Source organism: Aureobasidium pullulans, assembly GCF_000721785.1.
Source record: "Aureobasidium pullulans EXF-150 unplaced genomic scaffold scaffold_13, whole genome shotgun sequence".
NCBI lineage: Eukaryota > Fungi > Ascomycota > Dothideomycetes > Dothideales > Saccotheciaceae > Aureobasidium > Aureobasidium pullulans.
The window spans coordinates 383,362-399,064 of NW_021941033.1; the positions used below are offsets into that span (position 1 = coordinate 383,362).

The window sequence follows — 15,703 nt, forward strand, 5'->3', positions numbered from 1 at the left end:
TCTTCTTGTTGCAGTTCTCCCGCGTCTAGATTTCCAGAAGAAGTCGGTTCTTGAACGATGACTGTTGTTGACGAGGATCGAAAGCTTGGAGGTACGGTGTTGCTTCTACGGGGGGCAATCTCCTCATCCGAGGGCTCGATAAAATGGATCTTTCTCTTCGTACGAGGAGTCGTTGGTGCGCTTGGTGAGCTGGCGTACTTCTGCAACTCGTTCCACTCCGCTTGGATGTTCTCAGCTCGGAGTCAACACTGTGGAAACACAAAAGACTCACCACCATCTTCCCTGTAGTCTTGGATAGAGGGTCGAGAGCTGATATCATCCAGAGTAGCAGATGAGGCCGTGGCACTGCCGCTTCTTGGTCTGCGGAGGGTAGACATGGGAGATGATGTTTCCTTGGAGACTGTTCGAAATAACGCGATAGAGGCGGAAAGCGATGAGAATCGCTGTAATGGAGGTATCGTGAGACCTTGGGGCAGGTGTCGATCAAGGCAGGTAGGTTAAGGTAGGTTCGGGAGGGTCGGGAGGGTCGGGATACAGGTAGCAATAAGGAGATGGGTGATTGGGTGGAGAGCTGAAGAGAGAGGTTGGTAGGTAGGGTAGCTATAGGATAGCGAAGCACAATTGAGAGGCTTCGCGGTTGGAAGCCGCATCCAACAACGGAGAGCCATGCAGTCGCCCATGGTCGCACCTACCTCACCTACATTGTGCAACTGGGAGGATCGTCTTTCCTCAAACAGTAAAAGCAGACTTGCCTTTTTTTGCACGACCTTCTCCTATTATTGAATGTATCAAGCCTTTTCTGCAGCTATTAGCACACGGCAACGCCAAATCATGGTGGCATGAATGACGAGATACACAAACATTAAGCCTATGCATCACAGCTCCGGTTGACGAGGACTCAAAATACAAGGAGGCAAGCCGAAGTTGAATGCCTCTTACTAAAGCGCGAACGTCTTTGCTTGAAATATTACGAGGCAATGAGGAGTGAGATTGAGAGACGATGGTTCGGAGGAAGGCGGAGAAATGAAGTCCAAGCTGTCCTTGCGTCCATCGAGTGCCCGTCATCAAAATCATGTCTCGAGACAATCCCGAAACTCCATAATTGTGCACTTTCTCTTGTTTCTCCGTCTACTATCTCTATACTTAGTAGCGATACGTTGTTCACTCTAGCCGTAGGCATTGACCGCTCGAGTCTGCCCGAAGAGTTCGTCGCTATGGATTTTGCAGAGCAGTCGCCACATGATGCCATGTGTCAGTGTTTGGTTTTCTTATTCTCACACAGCCGTACTTGCTTCATCAAAGTCGCAGTGGTTTAGTGGTAAAATTCGTGCTTGCCATGCACGAGCCCCGTGTTCGATTCACGGCTGCGACATCCTTCTGCTCGTTGCTTGCAAAATCTCATATCCCTGGTGCTCCTTTTTTTTGCCGAACCTGGGAAGAGACTGTTCTAGAGTGTCTCCAGCACCGTGGTGGTGGTCACATTTGCAACTATCAAAATGCACAATCGAATTCGGATTCTTGAAAAGGTCCAGTGAGAGTCCAAAAATTCGGGACTCTCACTGGATGTTGTCCCATTCTCGAAAAACTTGTTGCATTCTGGTGTGAATTTTGTCAGCTTGCTCGTGTGCCTGGGAGTAGCGAGTAGGTCGTGAGCCCCTTGTTTGTGCTGGCATCAACCCCCCTTGTTGCATCCCAAGGACCGAGTGCCAGGCGAATATAGCTGTCAAAATGCAAGAAGCTTTTCGAGATTGGCAGTTTGTCCAGTGAGAGAGAGGCTACATACCATTTTGTCATGTACAAAGCCTTCACTCGCTGTCACGGCATTCATCAGCAGATGACTGAGTCAACACAGCAGATGGTCATCATGGAGAGCAGATGCGATTCCATGCACAAAATCATGAGTTGCAGACAAAGAGCAGATGCAAAACAGTCACAGCAGATGCATTCTCTTAAGAGCAGACGCATATCTTCAAGAACAGACAGGAAATCACGACAGCATTTGAGTAGCTTAAGAGGGCAGATACATGTGTATCCGTCATAGCGAATGCAAATTCGAGAGAGCAGATGCAAAGTATTGAGAGCAGATGCGAATTATCAAGAACAGATGCGAATTACCAAGAGCGAGAGCAGATATAAACTGTCGAGAGCAGAGTCAGAATATCGAGAGCAGATGCAAACTATCGGGAGCAGATGCAAAGTCGTCGAGAGCAGATGCGAAATTGTCGAGAGCAGATGAAAATTCGTGACAGCAGATACGGACGTTATAAGAGCAGATATAAAATCTTGAGAGCAAGCATGTGTTGAGCGAGCAGATGCCGCTGCGCAAGAGCAGATATAGTTCCGTCACAGCAGATGCGAACTTGTAAGAGCAGACGCAAAATCGACAGAGCATATCCTAAATGGCAAGAGCAGACGCCAGATCATAGGAGCAGATACAAATTCTCGAGAACAGATCTTAAATGATAAGAGCGGATGCAAACTCTCGAGAACAGACGCAGGATCTCGACAGCAGATGCATATTCATGACAGCAGAGGCCAATCGCTACGGCTCGTTCAGAAATGCAAAGGCGAATGTCTAGATACGGTGCAGTGAATGCGAGTCCGAAGGAACAGACGCAAATTGGTGAAGAGCAGGCGGGCAGATAGCAACAGCAGATGCCGAGCGTGCGTGCTTGTCATTAAACAGCCGTCAAAGCTGCTGTTGCCTCTGGAGCGGACGGTGCGCGCTGGTGGTCGCTCCTTCCTGACGAAGCGCACTTGCCGAAAAATTTGTACCATCCAATATATTTCCTAAACCTTCACTTTTTCTAAAGGTTTTGGGGTAAGCAGACGGAGTCGATCTACGCCTTTCTTCCCCCTTTGTTCGCAACGGTGGCATTAAGCGACAACGGTGAATTGAAAAGCGACGTGTTTTATGTGATTGAATGGAGAGGGTCTGGGAAAAAACTGTTTATATAGGTCGAGGACGAGGAAAAAGCTCGGACCGGCTCGAATACGCGCCGCCAAGAGCGATGACTGCGGTCAGCAAATTCCAGTCGGGAGTCAGTGGAGGTCAGCCAGATCACAGCCCAAGTAGTTTTTCTCGCTGCCAGCGCTTCGTCAACACAACAACAAACTTTGTTGCGACTTTTGACGATCTCGAACCTCAAACTTACAATAACATCAAGCACAACGTACTAAACCTACACCGCAAGGTCAACAAACAACCTTCACCAAACCAGTCACCTTCACAACCGCAACCATGTCTACTAGAGGTAGAGGAGGCAAGTTCATGAAGCCCAAGCGAGGTGGTAAGTGAAGTCATCGTCCAGTAGATCTTGCGACCCATCTGACCCATCTTTACAGGCGGCAAGCACTTCAGCAGAGATCTCCGTCCTATTGACGCCGAGGGTGCTGAGAAGAGCATGTGGGCATCAGACTCTGACAAGTCGTCGTCCGAGGAGGAAGAGTCAAGCGAGGAGGAGTCAAGCGAGGATGAGGCACCCAAGGCCACCAACGACCAGGAGATGACTCGTGAGCAAAGACGTGAGGCAGCCAAGGCACGCAAGGCCGCAGCCATCGCAAAGAAGAAGGGACCCGTTCAGGTCGGCGACATGCCCTCAGGAAGTGAATCGGAATCATCATCAGAGGACGACGACATGCCCGCAAACCCCAACCACACAGCCAAGGCCGCAAAGATGGCAGCAAAGCCCGTAGTTGCTGGATCGGACGACGAGGCACCCAAGAAGAAGCCTACCAAGCCTGCCGACATGTCGCAACTCTCGAGAAGGGAGCGTGAAGCTCTGCAAGCCGTGCAGGCCAAGCAGAGATATGAGAAGTTGCACGCCGAGGGCAAGACCGAACAGGCCAGAAACGACTTGGAGAGACTGCAGCTGGTCAGACAAAAGAGAGAGGAGGACGCGGCCCGCAAGTCTGCCGAGAAGGCCGAGAGAGAAGAGCACGAGAAGGAAAAGGCCGAGCAGATGGCAAGAATGGAGAGACAGAGAGCAGCAGCTGCGGCCAAGAAGAACCGCGGCAACAAGAAGAAGTAAAGCCGTCGCGCATCATGAGCATGGCCCGGTCGGGTTTACTTTTATGATTTGATGAGCGGAAGAAAGAGGGCCGAAGCGAGAGAATCGGAGCAGGATACCAGGACGTTTTCGGAGTTATGTGCATAGCATTTGGTAACTTACGACGCGATTGCTTCTTCGGCATAAGACTCGATTCCTTTGTCCTGTTCTCGTGCTAGATGTGATGTTTAATGATGGTTCGGAGTTAAAGTCAGAATAGGCGGAGCAAGTTCGGGGAAGACAGGTGCTTCCGAACGCCGCAATTGCATGTGCTCCAAGAAGTTTTCGGGAGAGCGTCACACATCGCCTCTTTCTACATGAACCTGTAGGGGCAAGTAGACCGAAAATGCGCAGGTCTAAGTTATTGAGGGTGAGCAAGCATGTAGATATTCCAGAAAACCGACTAATCGTAACACACAGGCTTCCTCGAGCCAAAGCCTCTGCAGCTTTTGCGCTGGTCGCATTAATCCTCATGCACGCCAGACGAGCATTGCCCGAAGCAATGCTTTCCACTCGGCTGCCATTCACAACCAAGATTTCTCAGATCCCTTCTCTTTCGATCCGGCAGAAGAAGCCCGTAAAGCCTTACAAGAGGCGAAACGCCAGCGAGAGGCACGAGAGGCTGCCCTGCGTAAGCAGGAGGAAGAGTCGCGAGAGAACTATAGTTCCCAGCGCTTGTTCGGCCCCAATTCGAGAGGAACACAGCAGTCTCAGCCTCAGCCTAAACAACCGCAACAATCACAACCGTCGCAACAGCAGACCCAGCAATCGCAACTGTCTCAGCAGCAAAGACAACCACACTCGAACCGCCAACAGAGACAGAATCAGCAGAATCAACAGCCCGGGCAAACCTCCAGCACTCCTCGAGCAGTAACCGCCAATCGACCTTTAAATCGCGTTCAAAATGCCCAGCGCGAACGAAACATGGATATAAGAGGCAATCGCTCGAGGATGCAAGAAACTATCACAAAATCGATTGACTTCAAGAACATGCCCAGTCTGGATACTCTGCCAACAAAGTCGGACCCCAGGCAAAGGAATCAACCTGCACCCAAGCCTGCCCCGGTACCTCAGTTCAAGACTCAGCCGAGCCCTCCACCAACCTTTGCAGCACAACCCCGGTCCCGCCCATCTGCCGCTCCTGCCTTTCAACAAGCACGCCCGCTGCCAGATGCCGCCGAGTCTTCGACAGAGCCTACCCGACAACCACAATCCTCGAACCAGCCTTTCTCGCAACCCTTTAAATCATTTGAAGGAAGCGAAGACCCTTTTTCGGACGAGCTGGAGCAGGCAAGGAAAGCTCTCGTGAAGCCCGTCGCCCCACCACCTAAGATAAGATACCAAGAGCGGGATTTTGACGCAGATGAGCCAAAGCCGGAATCCATCAGGGAGATTGCCCAAAAGAATTGGCAAACACGCGAGAACGAGCGTCAACACAGGGAGGAACAGGAGCCACATGTGGTAGAGCAACGTCGTGAAGGCCAGCATCAATCTGCTGCTCAGAGAAGCGAGCCACCCAAACCCGAAGCGCAGTCCACATTTTCTGGAGAAGCCAGCAATTTGTCGCTAGAGGAGGAGAGAATGCTCGAGATGTTGTTGGCTCGCAAGAACAAGTCAGCTGCAAATCCTTCAAAATCAGCTATTGAATCTATTTTCGGTGAGCAAGACCAGCAAACCAGAAATGCTCTTGTTGATGAGTCAAAGAAGCGCGTTCAGGCAGAGCAGGCCAAGAGGGATGAGGACGAACGTCGCTTGAACCAAAACCGCGGACCTCGCTTCTCCACCATCATGGTTAACAATCGTGGTGAACCTGACGAAACGCCATTCGAGAACGCTCAGAGCTGGAACATAATGAAGTCGAGACAGCAACAGCCGAGGCAACGAGACAATGCAACTCAACCCACGCGATATGAGCAGGAGAAGAACAACGGAGGAGCTTCTAGATACACGCCCATGTCAGCAGGAGATATTGATGCACGATTCGAAGAATACCGAAAGCAAAGACCGAGATTTGGTGGTTTCAACATCGAGTCTCTGAACGTTGAGAGCAGACCCGCTTCTGCTCGAGGAGCACCCCGTCAGATCCAAACCTGTATCAGATGTGGACAGCCTGGTCATATCTTCCGCAATTGTCCCAATCCACCTAAACCTGGTTGGGTCGACCGTACTCAAAGGCCTGGTGGCAACGGCGAAAGATTCGATCGCAACGCAGAGCGCGGCGACAGGGATGAGCGACGACCAAGAGAGCACAGGAGCGCCGGACAAGACATGGCCGCTGCATTTGCACCTCCAACAGCTATGGCAGGTTCAGCAGAGGCTGAAACATCCGACCCTGCTGAGCAAGAAGCAGCCAGGAAAATCTTGGAACGCAATGCTCGCAGAGCGTCCCGATTTGTGGAGGAAGACGAGGATGAAGCACCAAGAGCGGCGCCTACCAAAGGACGCCGTGGCCGCTCCGAGGAAGTTGATGAAGATGAGGATGATAAACCCCGCAGAGGTCGTCGCAGTCGATTTGAGGACGACGACGACGATGTTGAAGGCAATTTTGGCTCCATGCGCAATGACCGTAATGAGCGCAAGAAGGCTCGTCAAGCAAAGAAAGACAAGGCGGCGAAGGAAGCCGCTCGTCAGGCTGCTAGACAAGTGAGACGTGCAGAGGCCATGACTCCCATCAACTTGCCTGAGTTTGTCAGTGTGTCTAAACTGGCACAGCTGACAAACGTTACCTACCAAGAGATGGCTGAGAAGATGGGGGAACTTGGCTTCGAGAACACATCGCATGACCACGTCTTGGGTGCCGAAGAGGCAGGTCTGATCGCTATGGAGTACAACTTTGATCCTACCCTGGGTGCCCAGGATAAAGCCGAGGCCGAAGAGCGTGATCTGAAGCCTCTGCCTGAACCGGAAGCTGAGGACAAGGAGTTCTTGCCCGTTCGCCCTCCTGTTGTCGCAATCATGGGGCACGTCGATCACGGAAAGACCACCATTCTGGATTATCTTCGCAAATCATCTATCGCTGCTACCGAGCACGGAGGTATCACACAGCACATTGGTGCCTTCAGCGTTGCTCTTTCAAGCGGCAAGACCATCACTTTCCTCGACACACCCGGTCACGCGGCTTTCTTGGAGATGCGGAAGCGTGGTGCAACTGTGACTGACATCATCATTCTGGTCGTTGCAGCTGACGACTCGGTGAAGCCGCAGACTATTGAAGCTATCAAGCACGCTCAATCTGCAAACGTGCCCATCATCGTCGCTGTCAACAAGATCGACAAAGAGGAAGCCAACGTCGACCGCGTCAAGCAAGATCTCGCTCGCCATGGAGTTGAGATCGAAGACTTTGGCGGCGAGACTCAGGTCGTGCCCGTAAGTGGCAAGACTGGCCAAGGTATCGACGAGCTCGAAGACGCCGCAGTCACGCTTTCCGAAATCTTGGACCACCGCGCCGATACCGAGGGTCAAGTTGAAGGCTGGGTTCTCGAAGCCACGACCAAGAAGGCAGGCCGTGTAGCTACTGTGCTCGTCCGTCGTGGTACCATCAAACCAGGTACCATCATCGTAGCAGGTAAGACATGGGCTCGTGTCCGCAGTCTTCGCAACGAAGCCGGTGTCACCCAAATGTCCGCAGGCCCTGGTACGCCTGTCGAAGTCGACGGCTGGCGCGACCAACCTTCTGCTGGTGATGAAGTCCTCCAAGCACCCAACGAGCAGAAAGCTGCCGATGTTGTTGCCTTCCGTGACGAATTGGAAGAACGCATTCGCATGGCTGAAGATATGGAAAAGATCAACACCCAGCGCCGTGAGCAACAGGTCCAGCGTGATGCGACCAAGGAAGCCGCCGCCGCCGAAAAAGCAGCCAGAGCCCAAGGCACTGAAGTCGAGCCCGCACCCCGCAAAGCAGTTGCTGATGATGAGAATGAGACACCTGGTCACCAGACTGTGCCATTTATCATCAAGGCCGATGTCAGTGGCAGTGTTGAAGCCGTCTCTGCTTACCTACTCCAAATGACCAACCCTCTGTGCTCGCCAACTTTGCTTCGTGCCTCAGTCGGTCCTGTCACCGAGTTCGATATCGAGCATGCTGACGCAGCCGGCGGGCACATCATCTCCTTCAATCTACCCAACGATCCCGACTCAGCCGGTCGTGCTGAACGCAAGGGCATCAAAATTCTGGAGCAGAACGTCATCTACCGCATTGTCGACGATGTACGCGCCGTACTCGAGGAGAAACTACCATCGCAGAAGATCCAAAAGGTCACCGGTGAAGCCGAAGTGGCCATGAGCTTCGAAATCGGTGTTGGCGGACGCAAGAAGATGAAGATTGCAGGCTTGAAGGTCAGAAACGGTGTTGTGGCCCGAGGCTCTAGAGTCAGAGTCACGAGAGGAGAGGAGAGAGTTTATGATGGTGAGTTTTACCCTGTTCTCGTCAAACTTGTACCAAGGAGATTGTTACTGACTTTGAAATTACAGGCATCGTGACCAGTCTCAAGAACGTCAAAAAGGATGTTCAGGAGATGCGCAGGGGTACCGAGTGTGGTATGGGATTCGAAGGCTGGGAAGGCTTCGAGACTGGAGACATGATCCAGACTTTTGAGGAGAAGACTCAGAAGCGCACGCTGCCGATTTAGAGGAAGAATTATAGTGTAAGAGTATATTTGGGAGTTGAGCATATCTGTGCATATGAAGGTCTGTAAAGTAGAAGCATGGCATGCACAGCGGCGTTAACATAGATGTAAGGGCACATGAATTGCACAAGAACCGAGCTCTCAGCCTAGCAAAGGCTCCTTGCAACATAGCAGTCAAAAGGCACAATGATTTTCGGATTTTAATGCAGGTCCGAAGAAATCGAGGGGCAGTATCGCTCTCAATGGACATGTACCTTGATTATCAAAAGCATCTTGCCTTTTTACAGCCAAGGTTGCAAGGCCTTATAGGCGAGAGGGAGTTTGGTGCTGGGTCAATTTCTTTGCGGCTACGTCTACGTTATTTTTTGTTTTCATGTAGCATTACCTCGACTCTTGACTTTAGTGTATATAGATCCTCCCCGTGTGCTAAAACCTGTCACTTCTAGCCATCTCCCGCGGCCACGCCTGGAGTCGTCTGGCATGTAAAAATGCACAATGTTTTTCAGATCGATATAATCATCCGTAGAGAGGCGCTAACTACCACGCTCTCAATGGAGGCTACCCCTAACCCCCAACGATGCTGAAATTGTGCTGTTCTATAGTTGTACGCGTGACAAAGTTTAGCATACGGGGAGGATGGTCAAAATCATCACGAGTTTCATAACATGCATAGCAACTGATCGTTTAAGGAGAAGAAGGAAAATGCTTTTCTTTGGTATAGATACATGGTCCAAAATCATACAGACTTGCGCAAGTCGGCACCAGCCCATAGGACAGGAGCAAAGTGTTTCGGCAAGTTCAAGCCGAACAAACTGACGATCCAGAAGATGGCGAAACCCACAACTGGCGTGAGCAGGAGCTGGGTATGGTGGAGGAACGGAAGGGCATTGTAGCCGAGGAAGGTGACGACAAAGTAGTATCCAAAGGCCACCAAGTACAAGAGGTTGCCGAAGAACAGCGAGACCCAGTAGTCGCGCGAGATGACTGGCATGAGCAGGAACTGGACGACGTACAGCCAGACCCAGACAGGGAAGAAGGCACGAATCGAGACGTCGAAGCAATATCCAAACTCCAACTGCTCAATCGTATCATTGCCCGGCGGGCCAAACAAGCCAGCTCTTTTGTTCCTGCCTGGTAGACCCTTGACACCAGGACCTAATAGCTTTCCGACGAGGAAGTAGGCGGCCGTAGATACGAGTAGCGAGGTAAGGAGGAAGTGGCCGAAGATGAAGACCAGAGTTATGCGTAGGGTTTTCGAAAAACCATCGGCGTAGGCGAGACCCCAGGATAGTGCGGTCAGGAGAAGGAAGAAGGAGAGCAGGTAGGTGAATGACGGGTCCGCTCTGTGCCATGTATTCCGTGTTTGTTTGTGGTAGTAGACCTGGCGGAAGACCTTCTTGGGCGCGATGATCAGGCTAGTCATCTCCCAAACTGCCATCTCGAAATCCATCTGGGGGAACTTGAATAGGCGTTTGAAGAATCGAGGCATGCGGATACCACCATCTTTCCGCCGTGATGAGGACGGTACGGCCCCGAAAGAGGCATTTGAGTTGTTCCTCGGAAGCGTGATTGTCGGATTCATGGTGCGACAGGTGGAGGTTCGAGGATGCAGGCCGCACGAGCAGGCAGAGTCAGCAGTCGACTGTCAACAAGGAGAGCTCAAAGAACGACCACGGCGCATTCGGCTGCCTTTGACTTCGGCAGACGTCACCATGCACGCTGCGGATACTCCCGGCGCTAGTGTCCTTAGCGGCGCAGACCTCGAAGCTCTTCCGTGTCGCGACTCCGCAAAGGTCGGCATCAAACTTCCCATCGCCGCCGCCTTCTTGTCGCATCTTTCACACTTGGTTGCCTGTTTGCGCGCGTTTCTTTCCTCAATCCTTGCACTAGACCCGTCCGCTCATCACCAGGTATACCAGTCCAAACTCGGCCCGCCCTCATTGTGCACACGACATCCGATCTCTTTTCCCCGCGCGTCATCGTCTCCTCTTGCTCGTAATCCGCCCGTCGCATTACCGCCATCATGGCCGACATGAGTGCTGAGGCCGCCTTCCTTGCCTCAATGGCTGGCTCCGAGTATGATCCCGCCTCCTATGATCCTGCTGCCCAGGACCCCGCCGAGGACCAGGACCAGGAAGAGGAAGAGGAAGAAGACGATGAAGACTATGACCCTTCCAGCTTCATGCCTGACCAACCTCAGCCCTCGGCCACTCCCCAGCCCGCCGCTGTCCAGTCGCAACCTCCCTCTCAGATACCATCTCGCACCGCCTCGCGCATGTCCGATGCCACAGCCGCGCAAAAGCCAAAGACGATTGGTGGCTTCATTGAAGAAGATGATGACGAAGACGATGAAGAGCAAGAGCAAGGCACAGGCACAAACGGTTCGCTCGCTCAGACCCCTGTGCAGCAGCAACAGAATGTACAAGCCGTATATAACCCTCCTCCTACTGATGTACTTGAACAAGACCATGCCCCTTCTGCTATTCCTACACAAGGTGCTTCCGTCCAAGGCCAGGCACTGCCGCAGTCCAATGCCCCTGTTCCTTCTGCTCAGATGTCTTCTTCGTCCTCTGCTGCCCTCTCAAAGCCCCGCTTGCCTCAGGACCGTGTTGGTCAGCTCGAGGACAGAATCGCTGATGACCCCAAGGGTGATGTTGATGCTTGGCTTGACTTGATTGCTCTGCACAGATCCAAGAACAAGCTTGACGATGCTCGCAATGTCTACGACCGCTTCTTCGAAGTCTTCCCTACTGCTGTAAGTTCCTCTTTTTCTACTTTCCTGACTTTCGAGATGTTCAGAGCTGACGAGTCTCAAGGCCGATCAATGGGTCGCCTACGCCCAGATGGAGCAGGACCAGGACGACTTCATTCGCTTGGAGAACATCTTCAACATGGCGCTTCTCAAGAACTACAACGTACAGCTTTGGGGAATTTACCTCGACTACATTAGACGTCGCAACAATGTCATGACCGACACGACTGGTCAAGCTCGCCAGACTATCACTCAGGCTTATGACTTTGCCCTCAACCTCATCGGCAGCGACAAGGATTCGGGAAGCATGTGGCAAGACTACATCAACTTCATCAAGTCAGGCCCTGGCAATCCCGGAGGCAATGGCTGGCAGGATGCTCAAAAGATGGACACCTTGCGCAAGGCATATCAACGTGCCATCACTGTTCCCATGCAGGCCACTACCAGCTTGTGGAAGGAATACGACTCATTCGAGATGGGGCTCAACAAGATGACCGTATGTTACTCAATGTGACTGCTTGCAAGCCAGAACTAACAACTCGCAGGGTCGCAAGTTTCTCCAGGAGAAATCGCCCGCTTACATGACTGCCCGTACCTCCTACAACATCCTCCAAAAGATTACCCAGGACCTGAAGCGCAGACCTGTCCCCACACTGCCGCCCGCGCCTGGTTGCGATGGCGACGACGAATACCAGCAACAAGTCACCATCTGGCAGAATTGGATCGATTGGGAGAAGGAAGATCCGCTGGTCCTGAAAGAGGAGGACATCAAGGCTTACCGTGATCGCGTACTTTATGTGTACAGACAAGCCACTATGGCCCTCCGCTTCTGGCCTCAAATCTGGTATGACGCAGCCGAGTTCTGCTTCGACAACGAGATGGAGACCGAGGCCAATGACTTCCTGGCTCAAGGTGCCGCCGCCAACCCGGAAAGCTGCTTGCTCGCATTTACCCGCGCCGACCGTATTGAGCAATCGATGCCTGTCGAGGATGGCGAGGAGAGCCTCGTACGCCGTGGTGACGCTGTCAAGGAGCCCTACGATAACTGCTTGAACGCCCTCTACGCACTGATTGACAAGATCAAGGCACGCGAGCCCAAGGCCATCGCTCAGATCAAGGAGTACTACGAGTCTCTACCTCCGCTTTCGCGCGAGCCTACTCCTGAAGCCAGAGATGAGGATGACGATGACCAAACGAACAGACCCGCTGCAAACTCAAGAGAAGCAGAGGAGAAGAGACAAGTCGACGAGGTACAGAAGAACACTGCTGGTCAGGTCAGAACTGTCTCAAAGACACTTTCGTTCGTTTGGATCGCCCTCATGCGCGCCATGCGCCGTATTCAAGGAAAGGGCAAGCCCGACGCAGCCGTCGGTGGCCTTAGGAACGTTTTTGCTCTTGCAAGAAAGAGAGGCCGCATCACAAGCGATGTATACGTGGCAACCGCACTGATCGAGTACCACTGTTACAAGGACCCAGCCGCAACCAAGATCTTCGAGCGCGGTATGAAGCTGTTCCCCGAAGACGAGCTGTTCGCCATGGAGTACCTTAAGCACCTGATCGCCACCAACGACGTTACAAGTAAGTCTCGCCCAAACTAGTGTTATTTACTCCACTGACAATACTTGTAGACGCTCGTGCTGTCTTCGAGACCACTGTTTCGAAGCTCTCGGCCAAGCCTGAGAACATCCCCAGGACCAAGCCTCTCTACCTCTTTATCCACGAGTACGAGTCCAACTACGGCGAACTTGCCCAAATCACAAAGCTTGAAAAGCGCATGGCCGACCTCTTCCCGGAGGACCCTTCGCTCGTCCGCTTCGGCCATCGCTTCAGAATTCCTACATTCGACCCCTGCACAGTTCTTACCATCATCAGCCCGAACGCTCAGACAAGACCCAAGGATGCAGACTTCGCCATGCCCAGCACTGAGGCCGAACCAGTGCCCAACCCCGCTGTTCTTTCTGCCGCTGCCGGCTACGTACAGTCACCCAAGCGCCCGCTCGACAATGCAGACTCAGATGCGGAGCAACCTGCACGCAAGCTTGCCCGCGGTGAATCACCACTCAAGGGTGCCGCTGGCCGTCGTCAACAACAGAGACAGCGTGCTGAGGGCTATGGCTCGCAGGTCGTTGTCCCGCCACCCAAGCCTCTCCCCAGAGATATCACTTTGCTTCTCAGCATGATCCCCAACGCCTCGACATACCCTGCTCAGGCAAGACTGAATGCTGAGAGCATGGTTGCTTTGATCAGAAGCATTGACCCCAACAGAGCCATGATGCAGGGTGGTGGCTATGGCGGTGGCTACAACTACGGCCGCTGAAGCTGAGCTTTGGAAGCATGAGTTTCTTGGAAATTGATCTCTCAATGCAAAGTCAAGAGCTTCGACTCGCAGATGGAAGCGTACATGAATCACAACTTCACGTCACTTAGAAAAGCGACAGTAATTTGTGGACTACGGGACGGTGCATTACATGGAGCATTTCCGGCGTTGATTTGGTTCTCTATACGGCAAGACTGACATTCGAGCAGAGGGAAAGCAGATGGTTGCTTATCTTCAGCTGCTTTTTACCTTATACTGCCAACTGTAATATAAACGAAAGAACGAAAGTAGAATTCAATGATGTTATAACCAAGCCCCCCCTCCCCCGACATGAGCATATCTCTCTCGCTGCTGATTTCTTGCATAGACAAAAATGATATATACCTTACCTTCTGTCACCGGAGGCCCTGTGCAAGTACGGTGCTTCGGCAACGCCATGCAGCTCTCCACTTTTTCCGATGCCGACGAACGACGAACAGCTCTCTTGCGTGTGGCTTTGCATCTGCATGGCCCAAACAATCAGTCCCCGTGACCTGAAGCCTCGCGACATTCGTTTGCTGGGGTCGAGCCGGCTTGTCAAGACAACTTCTTGAAGCCTGTGCCGATACTTATCGCGACGTCTCTTGTCTCCTTTGCCAATGAGCCGAAGCCAAGCGCCGTAGTATCCAGACGGCCTGTCGCTATGGATATATCTCTTTCTCCCTCTGCTTGACACATGCAGAGTATGCACCCGGCGGGTATATGCCGATCCGGACCGAGGACGTTACAGTGACGCCAAACGGTGTTTCTTGTGCTTCCTGGTCAGACAGGTTTGATGCTTGTCTGTTCTGCCGTCTCTTTCTGCTGGCTGCAAGGTCTCGTGCCTGGTGGGTCCTGTGCCACTTGACTGCGTGCTTGAACGGGTTGTCGCGCTTTGTGGGGAATGTCTTTCGTGGGACCGCTGCAGAAGACCAACTGCTTTGCTTGTGGGCTGTGGGCTTTGACTGCTCTGCTCAATTGCTGTTCTGATGCCTTTGTGTCAGTCTTGAGTCTGGATTGCTGAGGCAGGTAGGTCTCTAGGCTTATTGGCTCCGTTCCTGCAGCAAGGGACGCTCTGAGGATGCACGATAGGTTGGGCTTGCTCGATTGACATTTTCCCAGGGAAGGAAGTATCCACGGTTTGAAGTCAATCAAGGCCTTGATGCAACTTCTCCGGATTCTCTAGCCATCGTCGAAACAGTGTGCAGGGAGCGCGACACGGTATCCGTTGATTGCTAGCCTCTCGGCCATCCCACGCTGCATAATTCCTTTTCAATTGGTCTCTTCTCATCCTCCTGCTTTACCACCAAACAAGTAAGTTCTGCTCCATTGACACTGCTTCCCCTTCCTTGTACAATCCAACCTCATACTGCAGTAGTCTCCATCACTGCAACCACTGCCATCAATCAGCTCTTTGCTCAATCTCTCGTGAGTCTTGTTTGCGCACATCCACAGCCACATCCACCATCCACCCATCCACCTACCCTTGCTCCTTCAACCATCTAACCATCAGCACAATCCAATACCAACCAGTACTAACCTTCCTCAGCTAGCCTTTGATATCATCTTTGGTCATCGATCATTATTGGTACGTCCTTTCGCGCTTTCTTCTTCTCACCACTACATCCATCCATCTCTCCATCTGCATCAGGAATTGCCCTCACAAACACCTTCCTCAATCACCTTCCACATCAGTTGCTGTGGTTTGCTCTCGGCATCACACCTCTCTGCTTGTTCACCTCACCTTCCTTCTTAAAGCAAACTCCACCTCTCCACTTCAGTCGGAGCTCTCTTACTAACAAACCCGAAGCCTCGATCGCCCTTCTTTCAGCATCTCATCTCTGACCACCTGAGATCTCAAGCACCTGGTACGTTATTTGCTCTCATCAGTGCTCCTTCCTCTTCACAAGTGCTATTCACCTCTTGTCTCATCACTCCTTTC

General features: G+C 52.3%; 4 protein-coding genes across 4 annotated transcripts; 3 read left to right on the forward strand and 1 right to left on the reverse strand.

Annotated features, from left to right (window-relative positions):
* The first annotated feature begins 2,996 nt into the window (after positions 1-2,996).
* On the forward strand, positions 2,997-4,145 carry M438DRAFT_398338 (uncharacterized protein). Its single transcript, XM_029909356.1, has 2 exons — positions 2,997-3,290; positions 3,346-4,145. Exons 1-2 carry the CDS (start codon positions 3,242-3,244, stop codon positions 4,029-4,031), a joined length of 735 nt encoding a protein of 244 aa, XP_029758970.1. The 5' UTR covers positions 2,997-3,241; the 3' UTR covers positions 4,032-4,145.
* A 2,616-nt stretch (positions 4,146-6,761) lies between these two features.
* On the forward strand, positions 6,762-9,112 carry M438DRAFT_300063 (initiation factor 2). Its single transcript, XM_029902058.1, has 3 exons — positions 6,762-7,925; positions 7,986-8,454; positions 8,520-9,112. The coding sequence occupies exons 1-3, from the start codon at positions 6,786-6,788 to the stop codon at positions 8,675-8,677; spliced, it is 1,767 nt and encodes a 588-aa protein (XP_029758971.1). The 5' UTR covers positions 6,762-6,785; the 3' UTR covers positions 8,678-9,112.
* Positions 9,113-9,357: 245 nt separating this feature from the next.
* On the reverse strand, positions 9,358-10,322 carry M438DRAFT_347019 (UNC-50 family protein). The gene has a single exon (XM_029905810.1). It carries the CDS (start codon positions 10,254-10,256, stop codon positions 9,411-9,413), a length of 846 nt encoding a protein of 281 aa, XP_029758972.1. The 5' UTR covers positions 10,257-10,322; the 3' UTR covers positions 9,358-9,410.
* A 627-nt stretch (positions 10,323-10,949) lies between these two features.
* On the forward strand, positions 10,950-13,743 carry M438DRAFT_375835 (Suf-domain-containing protein; the record flags this gene model as incomplete). Its single annotated transcript, XM_029908615.1, has 4 exons — positions 10,950-11,429; positions 11,491-11,922; positions 11,972-13,004; positions 13,055-13,743. 4 exons carry the CDS (start codon positions 10,950-10,952, stop codon positions 13,741-13,743), a joined length of 2,634 nt encoding a protein of 877 aa, XP_029758973.1.
* Between the last annotated feature and the right edge of the window lie 1,960 nt (positions 13,744-15,703).